Source organism: Plodia interpunctella, chromosome 21 (genome assembly GCF_027563975.2).
Source record: "Plodia interpunctella isolate USDA-ARS_2022_Savannah chromosome 21, ilPloInte3.2, whole genome shotgun sequence".
NCBI classification, from domain to species: Eukaryota; Metazoa; Arthropoda; class Insecta; order Lepidoptera; family Pyralidae; genus Plodia; species Plodia interpunctella.
In genome coordinates, this window is record NC_071314.1 from 5577728 (window position 1) to 5598370 (window position 20643).

General features: G+C 35.7%; 3 protein-coding genes across 3 annotated transcripts; 2 read left to right on the forward strand and 1 right to left on the reverse strand.

The window, feature by feature from the left end:
* Positions 1-1338: 1338 nt before the first annotated feature.
* On the forward strand, positions 1339-10804 carry LOC128679100 (beta-hexosaminidase subunit beta-like). The gene is made up of 10 exons (XM_053761119.1): positions 1339-1974; positions 2315-2531; positions 3296-3405; positions 3834-4042; positions 5333-5445; positions 6801-7002; positions 7182-7308; positions 8057-8134; positions 8475-8680; positions 9452-10804. The coding sequence occupies exons 1-10, from the start codon at positions 1807-1809 to the stop codon at positions 9648-9650; spliced, it is 1629 nt and encodes a 542-aa protein (XP_053617094.1). The 5' UTR covers positions 1339-1806; the 3' UTR covers positions 9651-10804.
* A 978-nt stretch (positions 10805-11782) lies between these two features.
* LOC128679113 (zinc finger protein 41-like) lies at positions 11783-15273 on the forward strand. Its single transcript, XM_053761143.1, has 6 exons — positions 11783-12041; positions 12164-12310; positions 12538-12639; positions 13358-13423; positions 13621-13722; positions 14149-15273. The coding sequence occupies exons 1-6, from the start codon at positions 11922-11924 to the stop codon at positions 14404-14406; spliced, it is 795 nt and encodes a 264-aa protein (XP_053617118.1). The 5' UTR covers positions 11783-11921; the 3' UTR covers positions 14407-15273.
* On the reverse strand, positions 15272-20421 carry Gos28 (Golgi SNARE, 28 kDa). Its single transcript, XM_053761146.2, has 7 exons — positions 20261-20421; positions 19790-19965; positions 19464-19553; positions 18832-18977; positions 18131-18247; positions 16779-17363; positions 15272-16725 (listed from the first exon to the last, which is right to left on the reverse strand). Exons 1-6 carry the CDS (start codon positions 20289-20291, stop codon positions 17243-17245), a joined length of 681 nt encoding a protein of 226 aa, XP_053617121.1. The 5' UTR covers positions 20292-20421; the 3' UTR covers positions 15272-16725; positions 16779-17242.
* Positions 20422-20643: the final 222 nt, after the last annotated feature.

The window sequence follows — 20643 nt, forward strand, 5'->3', positions numbered from 1 at the left end:
ATCAATAAAAAGATCATTAATAATTTTAGATTAGGTACATGGAATTAGTAGGTACTCCGTGAGTTTGTATGTGTAAGGCGGTAATCTTCGAAACTACCGAATCGATTTTAAAAATTCTTTCACCATTAGAAAGGTACTTTATCTAAGATTGCTATAGGCTATATTTTATTTCAAAATTCCCACGGGAGCGAAGCCTCGGGCAACATCTAGTAAGGGATAAAGACGTGATATATAAATAAAATAAATTGAAGTACTTACTAAATCCATGATTAGGGTATACGCAATGATCATCGAAATTTCTAAATCTATGATCGAAATCGAAATGGTAAATTCCATGGATTTAGTAAGTACTTATTCGGAGTGCCTACAAATTCCATGGGTACGATATGTACACAGACCACAGATGTAAGGAAATTTCAATATAATGTCTTACATCTGTGAGATCAACAAAATGAAAAAAGGGAAAAGCGGCCAAGTGCGAGTCGGACTTTTGGGTCTCCTTTGGAACACTTTATACCCATAAAGGGTTCCGTAGCAGCAAATAACATAACATAAAAGTTCTTGTTGATCGATTTTTGTATTTGCTTGATTAAATGAAAGGTGTGGTTTACGATTTATTACGTATAAACAAAACTGCTTACTTCATCTCGTTCAAGCCAATTTTCGATGGAAATTTACATAGTAATCATATATATTTTTGAGTTTTATCATTCTCTTATTTTATAAGTTACAGGGGGGACACATTTTACCACTTTGGAAGTGTCTCTCGCGCAAGCTATTTAGTTCAGAAAAAAATGATATTAGAAACCTTAACATCATTTTTGAAGACCAATCCATAGATAACCCACACGTATGGCTTTGATAAAAAAAAATTGTTTCAGTTCTAAGTATGGGGACCACCAAAAATTTTTTTTTTCTATTCTTATGTAAAATCTTAATGCGGTTCATAGAATACAAGTACAAAACTAAGTTTCAACAGTATAGCTCTTATAGTTTCAAAAAAAAGTGGCTGTGACCTACGGACGGACGGACGGACAAACAGACAGACATGACGAATCTATAAGGATTCCGTTTTTGCCATTTGGCTACGGAACCCTAAAAAGGGAAATACCAACTAATATTACAAATCAAAAATAAGTTTGTTTGTTATCACAATTACATTTTGCATTCACATAGTGTGAAGTACGAAGAAAGACATAAATTTCATCCCGGAAAAATAAATGTTCCCGTGGGAAAATCTCGCGAAGGACCCGCGGGCAAAAGCTAGTAAACGATATATGTTTTTAAAATAATCAAGTTGCAGTAATGAGATTGTCAATGTCAATCTGTTATAGTGCTGTAATATGTAAAAAAGCGAATTATAAATTTCTTTCGTTGATAAGAACACATGAGATGAGATACCGACACAAAAATATGTATTTAATTAGCTAAACGAATACATGTATATATACAAATGCCAACATATAAACAAAGACATGAAAAATGTTAACTGTTATGCGATTCGAGAAATTTCTTCGCCATTTGAACAAGTATTATTAAGACTTGAATTATTTGTCCAGCTAAATATTGATAACAACACACCGTGAAGTTTACAAACTAACTTCAGAGTGGACGACACAGGGATCACATCACAGTCAGATAAAGTCACTCGTGTGCTGCAACGCGCGCAGCGCACTCATGTTCAAAGTAATAGCAATATTTTAGTAGTTATAATAACTATTGTTATAGTTTTGATAAGACACGATAGATCTTGACGTCCGTTGTATTTGCAGTTATACTAGTGAGTTGATGTAATTGTGTTAAATTATGTATTTTCCACTTGTTATTATCGCCACATTATTCGGCGTCCATTTTGCTAAAGTATATCCTGGCCCCAAGTTTCCGCCAACCAAAGGAGCAGTGTGGCCGAAACCACAGTTCCAGAGGAAAGATGGCACCTACTACACTTATGTACCTTCGCAGTTCAACTTTACAGTAAGTAATATTCTTTCGTGCGTATTGCTTGGTTGAAATATTGATTTTTGTTATATATAGTAGTTTGTAGCTTGTGAGAAATAACTATAAATATAAAGATTGACGAGAAAAAGTGCCTGTGAAGGTCTAATTTCTGAATAAATGTTTTGAATCTGAATTTGAATTTATTACTACTTGTAACTTTGAGGATTAACCAATTAGATCACGTTTTAAAATGTTTACATAAAAAATATAAAAATGTACAAAGAAAATTACTAAGATTCATTTAATTATCGATTCGCTAAACCATACCGCTAGGATGTTACTTAAGTTTTTCTATTATTCAATTTGATTCTTGCAGATATTGAATAATACTTGCGACATTTTAAATAAAGCGGTCGAGCGATATTCATTTACGCTACGGACCTTTGCATACATATCACGATGGTCGAAACGGTCCGTGAGAACACCTCAACCAAACTCCAGGAATGGTACTAAGGCGAAAGTTATCAAACAACTGGAGATTGAATTAACTTCGCCTTGTGAAAATCGTCCCTATATGGGTATGGACGAAAGCTGTAAGTTTCTACAAATTTTTAAAAATACCCATATCTACTTAGCACTTTATCTTGCTAAGCATGAATAGACCTCTCACCACCATTATAAATAAAATTATTAATTACACAAATTGAATTCGCCCCAATTCACGTACTTGTTGTGAATATAAATCCAGATGAATTTGTTGCGATGTTCATAAAATAGATAAATAAATTAATTATTTGATAAATGAAACAGCGTGTTTTTGCAATACCTAAAGCGTGGTAATCGGTTTCGAATACATAATAAGTATCAAATAAATCATTTACAAACGAGCACGTTTTTGACTGAATATATTCAGTAACCTTATTGTATTAGCGGCCCGACCCTGTTTGCTCGTGTAAAACTAGATGTATAGTAAAAAAAGGTGGCCTAAGTTACTCCTGAAAGTTTCGTCTATCTCTGTACCAAAATGTCAACAAAATCGTCAGTCGTTTTTGAGCACAGAACAAAAAAAAACAAAGAAACAAAATTCTCTTTATAATATTAGTAAAGTATGGATTAGATATGTAGAATAGATTATCACCTTCATTTATGGATACTCCGTGTTAAACACTATTTTTCACCCAAAGGGCTCCAATGGAGGTCCAAAAGGTATTAAAACAAATAGACAGAAACAAGAGGTATTTTTTACAATCGACGAAATGAGGCCCTGGACGTATATATCTGGCTCATTTAACTAGTGTAGTCATACTAGTGGCTCGGTGGCGCCACACAAACTCCTGAATTTGAAAACATATTTCAGACGAGCTGACCGTCAACCAAACATCGTATCTCAAGGCGAACTCAATTTGGGGCATTTTGAAAGGATTAGAAAGCTTTTCCCATTTGTTTTATCTAACAGATGACTATACTGTAAGTATTTCAGTTTTTTATTATACCAAGTTAAACGGCCCCACTTAGGAAATCGGTCACCACAGCCATTGCTGGTTGGCGTCTGTTTCGAGCTCCCAAATGTACTTATATTCAGTGTTTTGTAAATTACCATACGATGATATATTATATTCCGATTCATTTATGTTAGGATGAGTCTGGATCCGTTCGTCACCTGGGATATTCACCTAGGTGAAGCACAGGGTACTACAGGTTCCATAACGACTGCTGCTACTCACAGCAGAGCCGCCGTCGCCAACCTAAATGTACCTTTACTCTATAAATTTTTATAAATAAGGGGATAAATATGTCACACACAGATATATTTTCTAACAATAATTATACCTAATTACTACAGATTAAATTAAGACATCTCACTTGTTCAAACAAAAATATCCTTATTTCTTCAGGAAGTTCGGATAAATAGTACGACTATACTAGACTTTCCACGTTACCTGCACCGGGGTCTGCTTCTGGACACCTCACGCCATTTTATATCTCTGAATAAAATTCTGAAGACCCTGAACGCTATGGCCATGAACAAGATGAACGTGTTGCATTGGCACATAGTGGACGATCAGAGCTTCCCGTACCAGAGTGAAAAGTTCCCTGAATTGAGGTAAGTTTCGTCCAGTCAGCTATAGAGAAAATCTTCAATCAAAATTATTTATGTTTTGTCTAACACGCAACATCTTAATGTATTTATTTGATTACGTGATAATATTCCAAAAAACTTTTATTAATGCAATTATTATTGGGTGGCTTCCGTTCAAGTCAATCGCCCCTTTTACTCTAGTCTAAGAGTTACTAATAAACGTCTTCTGACGTTTTTTATCTAACGCCAGACTGAGATCCACATCTTAATAAAACTTGTTTTGATGTTATTTATCTAAGGGATCCACACCTTAATAAAAAGCAGCCTGCAATCTCAAAATTACAATGAAATCAAACATCCGAACCCAAGACCTACTTAAAGGTCAACGGCCCAGGTCTGGGCCATTGAACCATACTCAACAGCCGAAAATGACAAAATATATCATTTTGCATGCTATTGATGGTTGATTTGGTGGGAAACTATAGATAGTCTCACTAATATAATCAATGGCTCGTCTGTTGTCGTGTCCCAACTGCCGATAGAAATCAATTCTGCCCCACGTTCTCCATTATGGAGGACTTAAACGACAGAGCAATTACGAAAATAATTCAATAACTATTCCGACTCGACAAGGAGATGAATCGGAGTTTTGTTTTATTTTTTGTGTCAATGTATCTTGGTATCAGTGCACAAATTATGCTATGATCCGTGGCCAAATAGAGCTCATCCTGAGACCAGTGGAAACCGACCCGTAATCTGCACGTACTACATTATCAGTACAAGCCTACGACCTTTGCTATCACTACGAGTAAATGATAGGTTATTTTTCAATGGACTATGTATGTATTTTACTTTATGTAGGTATATATAGCGGTGGTGGTGTAATGGTTAAGACGCCCGCCTGTGGATCGAAAGGTCCCAGGTTCGAATCCTACTCGTGCCACATGACATTGTATACCACTGTGACTCATGCATAGTAGTTTTCATCGTCCACCACTTGCTTCCGGTGAAGGAAAACATCGTGAGGAAACCTGCACACTGGTTGATTCTTATTAACTTGTGTGTGAAATGGAGAAGGCAATGGCAAACCATTCCATTAATAATGCCAAGAAAGTTATTGTGTGTGTTTCATTCCACGTAATAACCACGACCCTCAGCCATGCGGAATACGACTATGAAGAAGAAGAGGTATATATACATATATCTGGAAAAGTTTCAGCTTTCTACTTAAAATAATTTGTAATTACTTTTATGTTGATATCTGAACAACTCTGCACATGCCCACTACAACTTCCTTTTCTTGTCCCTTTTTAGTGCTAAAGGGGCATTCCATCCATCGATGGTATACAGCAAAGCAGATATTGAGACTGTGATCCGATACGCTACTTACAGAGGAATACGGGTCGTGCCGGAGTTTGATGCACCTGGTAACCAAGCAATTTTTATTAAACACATAATTAACCACTAGCTTTTGCCCGCGGCTTCGCCCGCGTGAATTTCATAGCAAAATCTCAGTATATGTTTACCAGTCTGACAGAGTACGCGACAAAATTACTGAGATTTTGCTATGAAATTCACGCGGGCGAAGCCGCGGGCAAAAGCTGGTGGTTAATTATGTGTTTAGTAAAGTACATATCCCGTACCGTTTCCTACATATTGTGCCATCATGTTTTTTGCAATGTGTCCCGTCCTGTTTCCTACTACGTGTCTCCTTCTCATTTCCTGCTCCTACTCCCACTCCCGCTTTTTGCTACAAAAAGTAAGTGTGCCAATTTTCAGCTTTTTATCTTGAAAATTGTATTAAGCACCACACAATCTTTCACCCCCTTTGGAGTAGAATTTCCAAAAATCCTCCCTTAGTGCTCACCTACACTCACCTACTTACATGCCAAATTTCAGCTTCAGCCCAGCAGTTTCGGGTGTATGTTGTCTGTCAGTCAGTTAGTCAGTCAGCCAGTCACTCAGTAACGGAAGAGTTTTATACTGATATATTGATACATACTGCGCCCATTATATCTATATCAGACTTTAATCGATAAAAACAATTTGTTTATATTCTGTTTACACCTCTCTACAAAATTTTAAAGTAATCGGCTCCGTGGATTGTTATTTTAATTTTCCTACAGAACCCTCCTCATTTTCCGGGATGAAATATCTATAAGATGTTAGACTAATGTGGTCTATACCCAGCAGTGGGATAATGTAGGCTGAAAATTATAACGATGAAGATCGTGAAGGTCTATTTGACAGTTGTTGATATCTTCTCGTCTCTTAACAAATGCCATTTCAAATGGAGTCGGTGCATAATACTTATTCCTTCCACAATTGTCTCTTTCCTAATAAACCTTCAAACACTGGATGCGCCTGGAATACGACACGTTACATTTGGAGCAATAAAATTGATTTGTTGATTCATATATTAGAGATAAATATTTAAAATTTTAAAGTGAGTAACTTATTGTTTACTTTTACTTACTAATGGAAAACTTCCCCGTTTCATCTTCAACTCTTTGAAACCTGTCTTTATCATATAAACAAATTAGTTATGTCATTAATATTTCTATTGTAGCTGCCAAACAGATTAATAACATGTGTGTTCAAGAAAATCACATCCTAATAAATAAGTAGTCGAATAGAATCAAAAACGGAAATCAGTCAGACGAACTACTCGACTAACGACAAATTAACCTCTCTCTCATCTGAGCGTTTTCCAGTTTCTTCCGCTGTCCTTGGGTGTCGAACCCAGGGTCCGTTTACGAATGAATACGACTTTCTATTACAGGACACACGCGTTCATGGGGAGAAGCGTTCCCGAACATTCTAACCCAGTGTTATGAAGGCAACAAGTCGGTCAGTTTGGGTCCAATGGATCCGACCAAAAACGACACGTACAATATTCTAAGAGAACTGTTGAATGAAGTGCAGTCGCTGTTTCCGGATGAGTACTTCCACATCGGAGGCGACGAAGTTGATTTGAATTGCTGGTAAGCTTCGCACGTAGTCTATAAACCTTCGGGAATAAATTGTCTACTTAATTGCAACAGTCAAAACTACAACAAAATCCGTTGCGTGGTTTAAAAAGACAGCTTATCGCTAAGTAATCTCTTCCAGCCAACCTATATCACTTTTAAAACACATTCTAACTTATTCTGTTGCACCACAGGTTGTCCAATCCTGATGTTATAGAGTACATTAAGCAACACAACGTAACTGAAGACCAACTACACGGAATCTTCATGAAGAATGTTCTGCCCTTACTGAAACCCAATTCAACAGCTATAGTTTGGCAAGTATGTATAAACCTGTATTTGGGTCGATACCGACAACAACGAAAACCAACTTCACACTTAGTTAATTTCACTTACGGATTCAGGCAGGCCATAAAAGTCACCACGTAGAAAGCGTAGGCGCGTAGCGGTGTCTACACATGCTGCGTGTAGGAGCGGGGCGGGGCGGCGCGTTACGACGGTGTTTTAATACTTCCTGTGTGTAGGCGTCGTCGAGTTTTTATTTACCTTTTTGGCTATTATATACTATATTTTTACTATATTTTTGGCCTTTTCACAGTCCTTTCATCTTGTTTTTACATTTTTGTAATGCTTTGCAAATAAGTATGTGGTTGCACCAATATTTTTTTTTTCTATAAATGCACTGTAATTATGATTATATGAGGAATAATATTGTAAATAAATTAAAAGAAAAAACTTTTTTAAGAAAAGCTTTTATTTAAATGCTCCAAAAAGAAGAAATTAAAATTTTCCTTTAAAATTTTAACTATCAACTTATAACCTCATTATACACAATTTATATGACCATAAAATCTTGTCGCGAGGTTTACTTAATAAATAAACTATTTAGTACCTATTTAATTGAGTAAGATAGTTATAGGTATTCACGCAGACCTAGCGACAACATTTTTATATGTAGGACTTTAATTCAAAAAAAGCCCGCCTCCCTCCACCCTCCGCCCCGTTTCCGCTGTCTGTGTGTTTGTAGCGACCTTTGATGATGACTAAATGAAGACCATTTTATTTACAGGAGGTTTTTGATGAGAACGTATCATTAAACAAGGACGTATTGGTGCAAGTTTGGAAATCAGCGGATGAAATGATCAATGTAAGTACAGTAGTACTCGGCCACAAAATAATCAACGATGGTTCGGGAAGGGTGTGTAGAGGGTACCTATTTGATCGAACCTGATGTCTGTCATCAAAACGTAAATTTACACAAGATAAATCAATTCTTGATGTACGATCGAATAGGTTTCCTTTGCTTACTCCTCCCGGTATTAATATTGGTACTTGTTTGTCTCCGCTTCTGGGTTTGTTATGTCCGTTTCTGTCTATCAGACTCGTGATACATTTAGATAAGCTTAGTATGCTTAGTAAGGGCCGTTGAGTGTAAACCATTTATTTATATTGTCCATTCATAAATTAATGAATCTGTATGTTTTAAGGTACTCAATTCAGGACATAAGGTACTGTATTCAGCGTCTTGGTACCTCGATCATCTTTCTGAGGGAGGGGACTGGAAAAGCTTTTATGATGCTGATCCGAGAGATATGTTGAATGGAAAAGTCAACTGGTCTCTTCTATCCAACATAGTGGGGGGCGAGGCGTGCATGTGGGGGGAAGTGGTGGACGATAGCAACGTCATATCCAGGTTATTACTATTTTTTTGTTTTATATTTAATGCCGGCTACACACTGTCGTCGAAACAGACGCCGACGTGAATGCATGAACATTACGCAGTTCGTATTAGTGCTTTTATTTATCGCAATGGAAAACAATCAATGGACGATGAAACTGCAAAATTTGTCGAACTGTTTGCCGATAGTGTATTTGCTGATAGTATAGTCGGCATTGGTTACATTTATCCAACTTCCGGTCCCATTTCTGTTCTCTGGTTTTGTTTGTCTCTGGTCAAGTTTGAAAAAATAGATTATTAAATAACACGAGCATTTGTTCAGATAAGTATTAGACCTTCATAGGCACTTCAGGTGCTATTCTAGGTAAATAATTCTTTAAACTACAAACTACTAGCATTCCGGAATGCTAGTAAATAAATAAATAAATATATTAGGACAAATCACACAGATTGAGCTAGCCCCAAAGTAAGTTCGAGACTTGTATTATGGGATACTAACTCAATGATACTATATTTTATAATAAATACATATATAGATAAACATTCAAGACCCGAGCCAATCAGAAAAAGATCATTTTTCATCATGACCCGACCGGGGATCGAACCCGGGACCTCTCGGTTCAGTGGCAAGAACCTTACCACTGCGCCACCGAGGTCGTCAGTAGTTCCACTGCTAAGAAGAAGAGAGCCGAAAGAAACGATTTAACAATATTGGTTCATCTGCCCCAATCACGCCATAAGGGCAACTGATTTTCCTACTAATGAACTAATTTTCCATCACTTCAGAGTGTGGCCCCGCGCCAGCGCCGTGGCCGAGCGGCTGTGGAGCACGACTTCAATGCACCCTGAGACGTTTCTACCAAAACTCATCATTCTAGATACAGAAAATCGTCTCGAAGAACACACCTGTCGTATGAAGAGGCGCGGAGTGGATGCCCAACCTCCTAACGGTGCAGGATTCTGCGTCACCTCGCACAATGAATGAGGATTTGATTAAAATTGCTCTATGGTCAAGTAATAATTCCGTGATTCTCATTCCAAACAAACAAATCTGTAACTTTTGGTTCCTAATTTCAGCTAACTCACAGTTACAGAATGTTAGGATGAGAGAGTGCGACAGAGATCTAGAGGCTTAAAGGCTGGTTTATGGCAACCAACAATACGGGATGAGATCTTTATGTTTTTACATTATTTCTTACTTATTTTGTTATTGAAAAAACAATATTATCTAGGATTTTCTTTGTCTATAGGTATATACAAACCTGGCTATGCCCTTGTGTGATAGTCATACGCATGGCGTAGATAGAAGTTACAATTTTTATAAGACTTTGAAATTCCTAATCCCACACAGCAACTATCTACAAAATATGCTAAAGATAATATTTGTTGTCTTGTTTTTAACAAATATACCTACCTAATAGTCAGATTATTATAAGTGTAACAAAGACAACAATAAGTTCGTATAAAATTAGGAATATTTTGGCATAATGTGTAAACTTGATATGTAAATGTGTTTTGTTTAGCCGAATAAAGTTTTTCTTTCTTTCTTTTGAGACATAAAGCTATATTGTGACAATGAAATGTTATAAGTACATAGCGTTTCGACTATCGTTACTAGAATTTGGATTTGGTCAATGCTATGTTAGCAACTTATTTGAAAAAACCCTAATTATGTATTAGTTAATTATCTATCTATTGCTACTTTTGTTTTCCTAATTCAGGAATGCAACGAGCTTGTGTAACATTTTTATTATAATAGGGCATTGTGGATAATCGTTTCTGAGCCGTAGATTACAGAATTATGAATTCTGTGTGCAGAACTTTTGGACGATTAAGTATATTATATTTTAAGCGCCAAATACTCGTGCCCTGTGCCGCAGTTTTATGATAGGTCGGTACCTACACTATCTACAAAATTAAAAAGCGAAACAGTCTCTTTTATTAAAGCACTTAATATGATTTTAGTTATTATGTTAGTACGTGGTTGTAGTTTTCGGGGCAAGGAGCACCGGTACTTGAAATATACTGATTAGTGATTACCTAGGTTATAGTTCAATTGCAATTGATTTAAATTGTACCTACCTACTATACTTAGGTCTGTAATTGAACATAAATGTCAATAAAGACTATTATTATTTATTTGGTTTTTATATCTCCCTATGGTATTAGGGATTTTCACTCATTTTATTTTCACAAGCATTTCGCGATGTTCGTGAATGTTAGCGGCGCGAGTCTACCAAGTTTGTATATAATATGTTTTTTGTTTTAATGGATTTGTTTTTTGTTTCCTTCGGGTATTTATAAGTAGGTACTATTACATAATAGGAGGCCTATGCCCCGCATTGGGTCACGAAGGGCTGCAGATGATGATGATGATGACTATTACATATTTATGAGTTTTCTTCCAAAACTATGAAATAATATTATGAAATACCTAAATGAAACTATGAGGAACCGTTCGAATAGCCAGGCAGGGAGGTATCTATATAAATTTTCAAATACCTGAAGGAAATCCAGAGAGATCATAATAGTAGATATGCTGCAGTGTTTAGGGATCCTTTGGATGGAACATGAGAGTAAACAGACATATACTCATAAGCATGCTTAAACTATGCATTTATGTCTGTTGTAAAATCTCGATATTCACCTTTCATATAATGGCCACGACCACAGCCCTGATGAATGAATAATATAAGAAGAATATGAAATAGCGCTGATGAAACATAATGCAACCATATCTGCAGTACAGTAAATTTAAAATCCTTACAAATTATAAAAAGAAGTCTCACTACTTTTGAACTTTCGTGTTGCTCAGTCAGACGGTCAGTCGCCCAGTGACCAATACTCCGCGTGGAGTACCTACTAATTCCATGATAAGAAGTTTTATTGTTGTTCGCGTCTGTCTGTATGAACTCGATAAACTCAAAAACTACCGGAGTGATTTTTGTATACATAATTCATTAAGATCTTACCCAAGCGAAATCAATATTTTACACATGGAATTAGTAGGTACTCCAAAGTGCTTACTAAATCCATGGTTTTACATTATCGGTCCACCCAATACGACACTTTGGCCCAATGTGTAATAATATAAAAAAGTTGTCAATGTCAAAATTTGACAACAAGTCTGACAGCAACATGGTCAAAGCCAAAACCTATCATAATAAATTTATTGTGATTTGTTTTTGTGCCTATGCTGTAATTTGTACCTACCTACTAATAATTAATTGAAATTTCATATCATATCACATAGAAAATGGAAGCTCTGATATTATTTTATGAAAAATGTAGACTGTGTCTCGATAGAGCTGGAACTCAACACATATTTCAAGAGGATGGATTGGAACAAGACATTTTATCGTACACTGGAATCAAAGTAAGTTTAAAATACCGCTCTCTGAAAACTGACTCCATAAAGGTGTAAAGTTACAATAATCACATCGCATAGAGAAATCTGTTTCTATTGGACTAATGTCTAATAATATAAACTACTTTTAGGTTAAACAATCGGACAACTTGCCACAGAAAATTTGTTCCAAATGTTTTAAGATCATAAATATTGCAAAAGAACTGAGAATACTCGCCACAAAGAATGATACACATCTGAAATCTCTGTTTGGTGGCAACTCCTTTGATAACAATGAGGTATGTAATAGTTTTTTTATTTTGTATTTACATTTAAAAATATATTAACATGGAACTAGTAGATATAGGTACTCTGTATAAGTAATTCCATGGTACATACTCATTCCATGTATATTACACTCAACTCATGTTGAGTGCCATGCAAAGTAATGTTATAAAAGTGATTATATTCCTATTTTAATGATTTCCTTAGCTATTCATTCCTTTGTTATTCTAACTTAATTTAGGATTCTGATGATGATGATGATAATGAATCAGACAGACTTGTGATTGTTGAATCACCAAATGAAACAATGCAGGAAAAAGACCAAAATAAAGAAAAAGAAAAGGTGAGTCAAGCTATGTTTGCATTAGTTTTCTTTTTTTTGTTGATTTCACACCAAGATATCATCATTAATTTTATATATAAAACTCTTCCGTTGCTGACTGAAGGACAACACACAGCCAAAACTGCTAGTAGATGGTCTGTACCCACAGAAGCTACATACCAAAGAGCATGTGCACCTGTTTCCTGAAAACGATGCCAGCTTTTACTCATGTACAAAGTTGTGCACAAACAAAAGCTATACTTTTAGCTGCTGACATTAGAATGAAAGTTCACTTTTGAACTGCAGAAGTGTTGTTTGTTGTTTCACAAGAAAAGTGGTTTGGTTGGATAGCTAACAAATTTATGTTTGTAATGTACCAAATAAACAATTTTATAGTGACATCAAATATACAATTTAATAAGTGAGCACTTCTATAGAGGCTACAACTATAAAATTCTGGCGAAATATTTTAATGCAAGACCATTTAAATGTGATTATACATGTCACACATGCTTTTTAAAATAATTTTGAACTTTATAATGAGATGTCATTATAATTTTCAAAATCAAATATTATTGGCTGACACCAACTTTACCACTTCACTCTGGTGCTAAGCCATGATTGAGTGTCACGCACAGCACACTTCACCTCTCTATAGTAGCATTTTTTCCACTCTGTCATTCTGGCATATCATAGAATTATGTGCATTATGGTATTTTAAAGACTACACAAATTTCAGGAATCATCTAAGAAAACTGAACAAGTCATCAAAGTACGAATGGATTTGTTTGAATCTCAGACAGTGGTAAGTCCAAGAATATTTATTTAATAACACTTCCACAGACAAAAGAAGCCAATGATGACTGAAGATGTTATAGATATAAAAAGAAAAAAATCAAACAAAAACTTTGTGTCCGATTTGTAGAAAAATGAAGAAAAGAACTTTATTTTTCAATAAAGAAGAAAATTTATCATGAGATCAATAAAATATTTTCTTTTCAGACATCTTCTACCAAGGCACAAGATAAAAAGTCAAAACTTTCACAAACTACAAATTTAAAAAGGAAGAGTGATTTTAAGGACAATGAGGAATTAAAATGTGAAGTGAGTGTAACTTTTTATATTTTAAAGACTGATAATTTTTTAGTTAACAGCCAAAATACACTCAAAAGTTATGGATTTAAAATGCTGAAATTTGATATGTATAGGTCTATTATTGAATATAGGGGTCTATTATTGAATAATGCACTAAAACTTCGCAGGATTTTCCGAAATGACAGAACTATAAGATCACTATATTCTGTGTAAACAACAACTGTCTTTGAAATATTGTCGCCCGGTGGCATTCAGACGGAGTTATTTAGAAAACTCACAATAACGCACACTAGAAGAAAAAAAGTGCTTTTGCAAAAAAAATATGTAATTTTGTATAGACAATTCATTAAAAACAATATATTATTAAGTAAGCTACAAAAAGGTAGACTTCAGCAAGACCACTCAAATAACATTGGCCTCATATTATTCTTACAGATTTGTGACAAAGTTTTTGACAAATGGAAAAAGTTGTACTTGCATCGCCGTTTCCACAACAAGACAGTTGTGTGCCCCCTGGACTGCGGGAAGAAGTTTGCCACTAAAGGAGACTTGGAGAGGCACCTCAGGATACACACTGGAGTCAAACCCTACCATTGCTCTGTCTGCAGTCAAAGCTTCACACAGAATAGCACTTTGAAATCCCATATGAAAACTGTCCATAAAGATTTAGTAGATAGCCAACAGTCGACATAGCCTACACAACTACATTAAAACTACTATGTATTAAAAATAACGTCCCCACTGCTGGGGCACTGGCCTTCTTTATGGACCAGAAGGGAGGATTGGCCATGACCCACCGTGCAAGCCCAATGTGGATCTGTGAGACAGAGTCGACTATCAGTGTATAGTATTTTGGGCCCCACGTTGGGCGCCAATGATAGTGAACTTGATAAATTCTGTATGTAAAACAAAATCAAGTATGTATTGAAACATCTATTAAGACAATTCTCACAATAATCAAGAGAGTATCCTAGTTGTTTCCTTCCACAATGCACATGAAAGGAAATTACAATACAATATTACATATTTTATATTTATTTACAATCCTTTTTGGAACACTTTCTTGTTCGTAAAATTGAGATGACCCAAGATATAAATATATCATATGTTATGTACATATACTAGCTTAGGCTAAGGAATACAAATATACGCAATAATATACTGTCATATCTACTGTTTGTACTCAGTACATTTATTAACTTGATTTTGAAGCAGACTTTGTAGTTTTAGATTCTTTGTAATGAAACCTACAAATCAAAATCTTTGTACCAATAGCAAATCTTTGAGCTATAGTCAGATATTGTAGGAAATTTTAATGCTAAAATGGATTTGTACCAATAAAATGCTTAAGGTAATTTATTTGTTGTCGATAAATTTTAGCGATTATATTGTAATATATTCTGCCAAAAGAAATGTGTTTCAAGGCGAGGTAGTCCAAGAAATGTACTGTACATGTATGTGATTGTTTTGTATATGATTGATATGTAGTATTTATTTACATTCATATTGAACTATCCCCAAGTACATAACTTGTTTATATTAAAAGAAAACTACAAAATATGTCAGACATTTTTATTTATTGCAAGTTATTATATAAGTTATATATCTATGATCCCAAAACTCCTAGGCGCATCGCCTTTATTTACATACAATACATAAATTCTAAACTGTACATAGTCGACCTGTTATAAAACACATATAAGATAAAAAGCAATTCATAAATTAAGTATGGAGACAAAACTAACAACAACGCAACATGGCGGCCGGTAACCACTTCAATAGATATTTGATAAACAGTATAAAACATTTTTTACGGACCTATATTGTCTCCATAGATTGATTTGAAAGTAATAAAGCATAGGTAGTTAAAATATAATATGCGAGTTAATTCCTTCAATACATACAATATCACAGCATAAATGCAAATATAATAAATAAGGCGGTCTGTGACATTTTGAACAAACTACAACTATTTTCTACCAAATATTCCAAAGTAATTCTAAGCATAGACGTCCCAGATTCTCTCCCTTATCTGTCTACACACACTGATATTATAGGTGGATTACATGAAAATTCTTATCCATATATACATATTATAAAACAAAGTCCTCTATCTGTCCGCGTCGAACTCAAAACTACTGCACATATTTTCATGCGGTTTTCACCAATGGATAGAGTGATTCCTGAGGAAGGTTTTAGGGGTATAACTTATTATGTGTTTACCCGAGCGAAGCCGGGACGGGCCGCTAGTCCATACTAATATTATAAATGCGAAAAGTCTGTCTGCTGTCCCGCTTTCATGTCTAAACCCCTACTGGACTGATCTTTATGAATTTTTAGTTATGCATGTAGTTACCATTCCACCATTCAAACATAGGCAACATTTTTTAAAAAACAACTCCCACTTGACTAGTTTGTATGCAAGTCATGTCTGTTCCGTTTTCGCAGTGACAATCACGCGGGCAAAGCCGCGGGTAAAAGCTAATTGTACATAAAAAGAGCTTAAAACATACTTTAGGCCAAAGTATGTTTTGTCTCTTTCTGTCAATTGAAATCTTCTGTGGTTATAAAGTGCGATAGTGACAAAAACACTTTAGCATAAAGTATACTTTAACTTTTTTCGAATAATAAAGAGGATAAAATTCTGTGTTGTGTACCCATTTATGTATTTATTATAGGATAGGAATACAGAAACAATTAAGATATCTTTGCTTAAAATTACTTTGCCAAAATATAGTAAGCTCTGATAGAAAACAGTCTTTTCCGGACCTCAAACATAGCAAAATTATATTTTATCGACCTTTTACAACATAATACGTTATATAGATAGGACTTAAAACAAATAGAAAAGCGACAGAATAAGAGACTAACTGGCAGTTGCCCGCAGCTCCCCCCGCGGTTTGGCCTCGAGTCATTATACCTAATTTTATAATGACTCGAGGTCGAACGATTTTTATTTAAATTTGGTATACATTGTATAATGTATTATGATCAGTCACGGTATAAAGATCACTCGAGGTCAAACGATTTTTGTGTAAATTTGGTATACATTATACAATGTATACCAAATTTAAACAAAAATCGTTTGACCTCGAGTCATTATAAAATTAGGTATAATGACTCGAGGCGAAACCGCGGGGGGAGCTGCGGGAATGTATACCAAATTTAAACAAAAATCGGTTTATCGGCAGGGCTTGTAATCTTGGTATTTTTTAAATTTTATGAAAACCAGTTCGTGTGCCTCTACATACATTTTGTAAATAACGTTTTCATTTCGATTCAACACTTAGAGTACACAAATCTCGAATTGTGATCTAAGCGCATTTTCATTTCGATTTACCAAGCAGGCTTTATCTGCTCAACCAATCTTGAAATTTTAGATACCTACATATAGTTTGAAACACAAAGCAACTTTCGTCACGGAAAAATAACTGCTGCCTAATTTGACGCGAGCGGAGCCGCGGGCTAATATATATTAGCATGGATGATAGATAAATCTCTTGTCCTATCACTATATAGCTACGTCGAATTAATGGAATGCGTAGAGCAGCAGCAGGAAGGTGCAGATCGCGACCACGACACCGACGATGAGGGAGTCGCGGCGTTTGCGCGCGTTTATCCGGTAAATTAAACTATTTAACATTGGGAATCTGGAAAATTAAATTTTAAACATTTAATGTATATAATGTGTTTTACACTTCCAAGCAACAAGGACGTCACTTGGGGAGCTACAATGATATTTCATTTGGTTTATTCATAAAATGTGACATTGTATTAGAATTCCATTTAAACTTATAACTAGTTTACTAATACTTATATAGCTAAACACTCACAACACTAAATATCATCTTCAGTGTAAACATAAAACACCTTCATTCAGTCATTGTGTACACTCCTTTTTTACACTTTTTTAGAATATGACGTGAAAAAGTGCCTGTGAAGGCCTAATTTCTGAATAAATGATTTGATTTTGACGATGCGTACACGCTATGTGAAAAAGAGATAGCATGTGGACGTTAGTAACGATGCTACGTGTTTGTATGTTTCTTGGCAGACCTAATGGGAAGTGGTCACTGCGGCCTATGGACGCCTGCAACAGAGGTATCACACGCGCCTTGCCTACTATATGGCATAGTGTTATAAGCTACTGTAATTACACTACCTCCAGATTTCATAGAAATTTACCCCAAGCCGGGCTTAATTTTTTTTTATCTCAGTTCTAAATTTTTAAACATTAGAAATCAATATATCCCCGCATCGCATTTACATATTTGGTGCAGAAAACGTGAGCTGATACGTATGCAGTATAATGATATCTTTATATTTTGCCCGTCTTCTTACGCGGACTTCAGGCATCACAGCCGCTGATGCAAGAACACGCGAGAATGAGAGGGAGAAGTAGGATTGTAATTATTACCTGTTAGTGATATCATTGAACCTCGTCTGCATCCGTTTGAATGTCTGCCGTTGTGAGGTGAGGTGGTCGCGCGCCTCCATCGCTATGTTTATCTGTTCGTCCACTAGGATGTGTGAACTGAAACGTTAAATACCATCGTATTTATTATTATTTATTTTCGTCATCACAAACGACTTTGCGAACATTTAATATTTGACACAAGCATTTATTGTTGTCAGGGAGATGTAGTCGCATTCAACACGTGACAAAAAAATATCATTTCCGTGCAGTAAACTGTGGAAGAGTTCTCGCAATTTAACGAGATTCATACAGTTATAGGCGAGCAAAGGCGAAACAGCCGCCAGCGGTAACAATGCAGTCAGGGTTGTCGCAAAATAAAAACACTTAATACTGTATCTGTATTGATTAATTTTATTTGCCAAAAGTTACAACCCTAGATTTATCACCGAACGCGTCATGTTCATATCTTGCGTTGGGATCGGCCCTCCCAACCCACACCTCTCCGACCCTAACGAATGCTCTGCTGAATACGTTCGAAATTCGAATAGACAAACAAAAACAAAAAATCTGTTGCTGTTTACATCTCACCATCGAGTCGATTCGCAGTGAGATGCAGCTAACCAATCACAGTGCACTTCGTATCTATTCGATAGTGACAAGTGAAATGCAAATCCGCACTTCGCCCTCTGTTATATAGGTACCTGTGCGCGTGGTTCGCCTCCTTGCTGTACTGGTCGCGGCGGCTGAGGCCGGCGGATGGGGGCGGACTGCTTCCTCGCAGAAGCTCCTCACGCTCACGCCGGGCGTTCAAGCGCGCTGATGTCTTCGTGAACTCTTGTTGGTAGTCCTGGGTATTCAAATCTTGAATGTGAATCCCATTTCTTTAATGCGTAAGGCGTAATTGCTATACCAATTTTCATAACAATTTGAATTCACTATACTACTACTAACATAACAGCCTAAGCCCTATGTGGTTGAAATCAGTGTTGTTAAACTATTGACAGATAGCAATAGAAAAAATAATAAATAAATATATTAGGACAAATCATATAGATTGAGCTAGCCCCAAAGTAAGTTCGAGACTTGTATTATGGGATACTAACTCAATGATACTATATTTTATAATAAATACATATATAGATAAACATTCAAGACCCGAGCCAATCAGAAAAAGATCATTTTTCATCATGACCCGACCGGGGATCGAACCCGGGACCTCTCGGTTCAGTGGCAAGAACCTTACCACTGCGCCACCGAGGTTGTCGAGAAAAAAGGCCATACAATCTAGCTGTTGTTTATGGAATGGTGCAGAATGGAAGTACGGATGGCTTACCATAAGTATTTCTCTATGTCTTTTAATAGTGTGCATTGTAGCTGCTCCACTCGGCGCCAGGTCTGCCATTTTGTCATTTATTGATGAAAGCTAAAAACCATATGATAATAATTAACACAATTGCTCTTTTACATTATTTATATGGCTTTTAACATTTGAGTGTGTTGAAATGTTTTAGTTATTACACACATATGATAACATGCCATATAATATTACAAAATCTGTTACATTTTAATGTGAAAACCTCTGAATGGAATTAAGAAAATATAGGCAAGTACAGACTTTTAAAATTCTCACAGTAGAGGAGCCATTTAGTAAAAGATTACCTTATTTAACAACTGCTGTAGTTCCATAGACATGGTATCGAACATATCTTCACTGTTGATGAGAGGGACACTCTCCGCACTCAGATTAGTTGTTGCAGGACTAATTCCGAGCTTGCTAAATGCAACTAACTTCATGTCAATGTCATTTTCGAGATGTCGTGCTTGCTTTCGCGTTTCTGAAATAATGATTGATCAAAAATTTGCCTGCGAATATTATAAATATAAAAGTTTGGAAGTGTGTGACGATACCTACTACAAAAACAAGGAACTTTTCAAGGTATAGGAATAGTGGTTCTATGTAGGTACTACTATTGTTTAAAGTACATGGTAAGTTTTATCGGAGAAATAAATAAGAAATTATTTGAAAATAAGCTTTCATAGAATTTTACAGCAGTACAATGAATGCTACGTCACAATATAGTCTCATCTCAACCGGTACAATAATTTATACAGAAGTAAATTATTACGTACCCTCCCAAGACAAACCTCCCAGAGCAGTCATTTCCTGAATTTATGAGGTGTTAGTTTTACAAAACACGAAAATTATTAAATTTTCAGTACAGACTTTCAGTAAATATTTATCCATCAATCAAAGGAATTGAAATCATGAATGACAAATAAAACTGCACTGACAGACACAATTGACAGTGACGCACACATTCCGTTTCAAGGTTTCTTATACATAGGTAGGTACCTAACTTTGTTGTACACATCGAGGCGTCGGCATATCAACATAGTATATTTACTGTTTACTATTGCTTATATGATTCGGTTATTATTTTGTTCTGAAAAAAATATATAAAGCATATGTAAAGATGAAGTCGTAGTACAGTTGTCTCGTTCTGTCAACGCCA

Coding starts and splice junctions, on each gene's coding strand:
- Gos28 (XM_053761146.2), bottom strand. CDS start 20,291: ATGACTGCTCTGGGAGGTTTGTCTTGGGAGG. Junction 19,966..20,260: donor GGGAGGTTTGTCTTGGGAGG/GTACGTAATAAT, acceptor TCATTATTTCAG/AAACGCGAAAGCAAGCACGA. Junction 18,978..19,463: donor GACATAGAGAAATACTTATG/GTAAGCCATCCG, acceptor TTGAATACCCAG/GACTACCAACAAGAGTTCAC.
- LOC128679113 (XM_053761143.1), top strand. CDS start 11,922: ATGGAAGCTCTGATATTATTTTATGAAAAATGTAGACTGTGTCTCGAT. Junction 12,640..13,357: donor AAAATAAAGAAAAAGAAAAG/GTGAGTCAAGCT, acceptor CACAAATTTCAG/GAATCATCTAAGAAAACTGA. Junction 13,424..13,620: donor TGTTTGAATCTCAGACAGTG/GTAAGTCCAAGA, acceptor TTTTCTTTTCAG/ACATCTTCTACCAAGGCACA.
- LOC128679100 (XM_053761119.1), top strand. CDS start 1,807: ATGTATTTTCCACTTGTTATTATCGCCACATTATTCGGCGTCCATTTT. Junction 1,975..2,314: donor CTTCGCAGTTCAACTTTACA/GTAAGTAATATT, acceptor TGATTCTTGCAG/ATATTGAATAATACTTGCGA. Junction 7,309..8,056: donor CAACAGCTATAGTTTGGCAA/GTATGTATAAAC, acceptor TTTTATTTACAG/GAGGTTTTTGATGAGAACGT.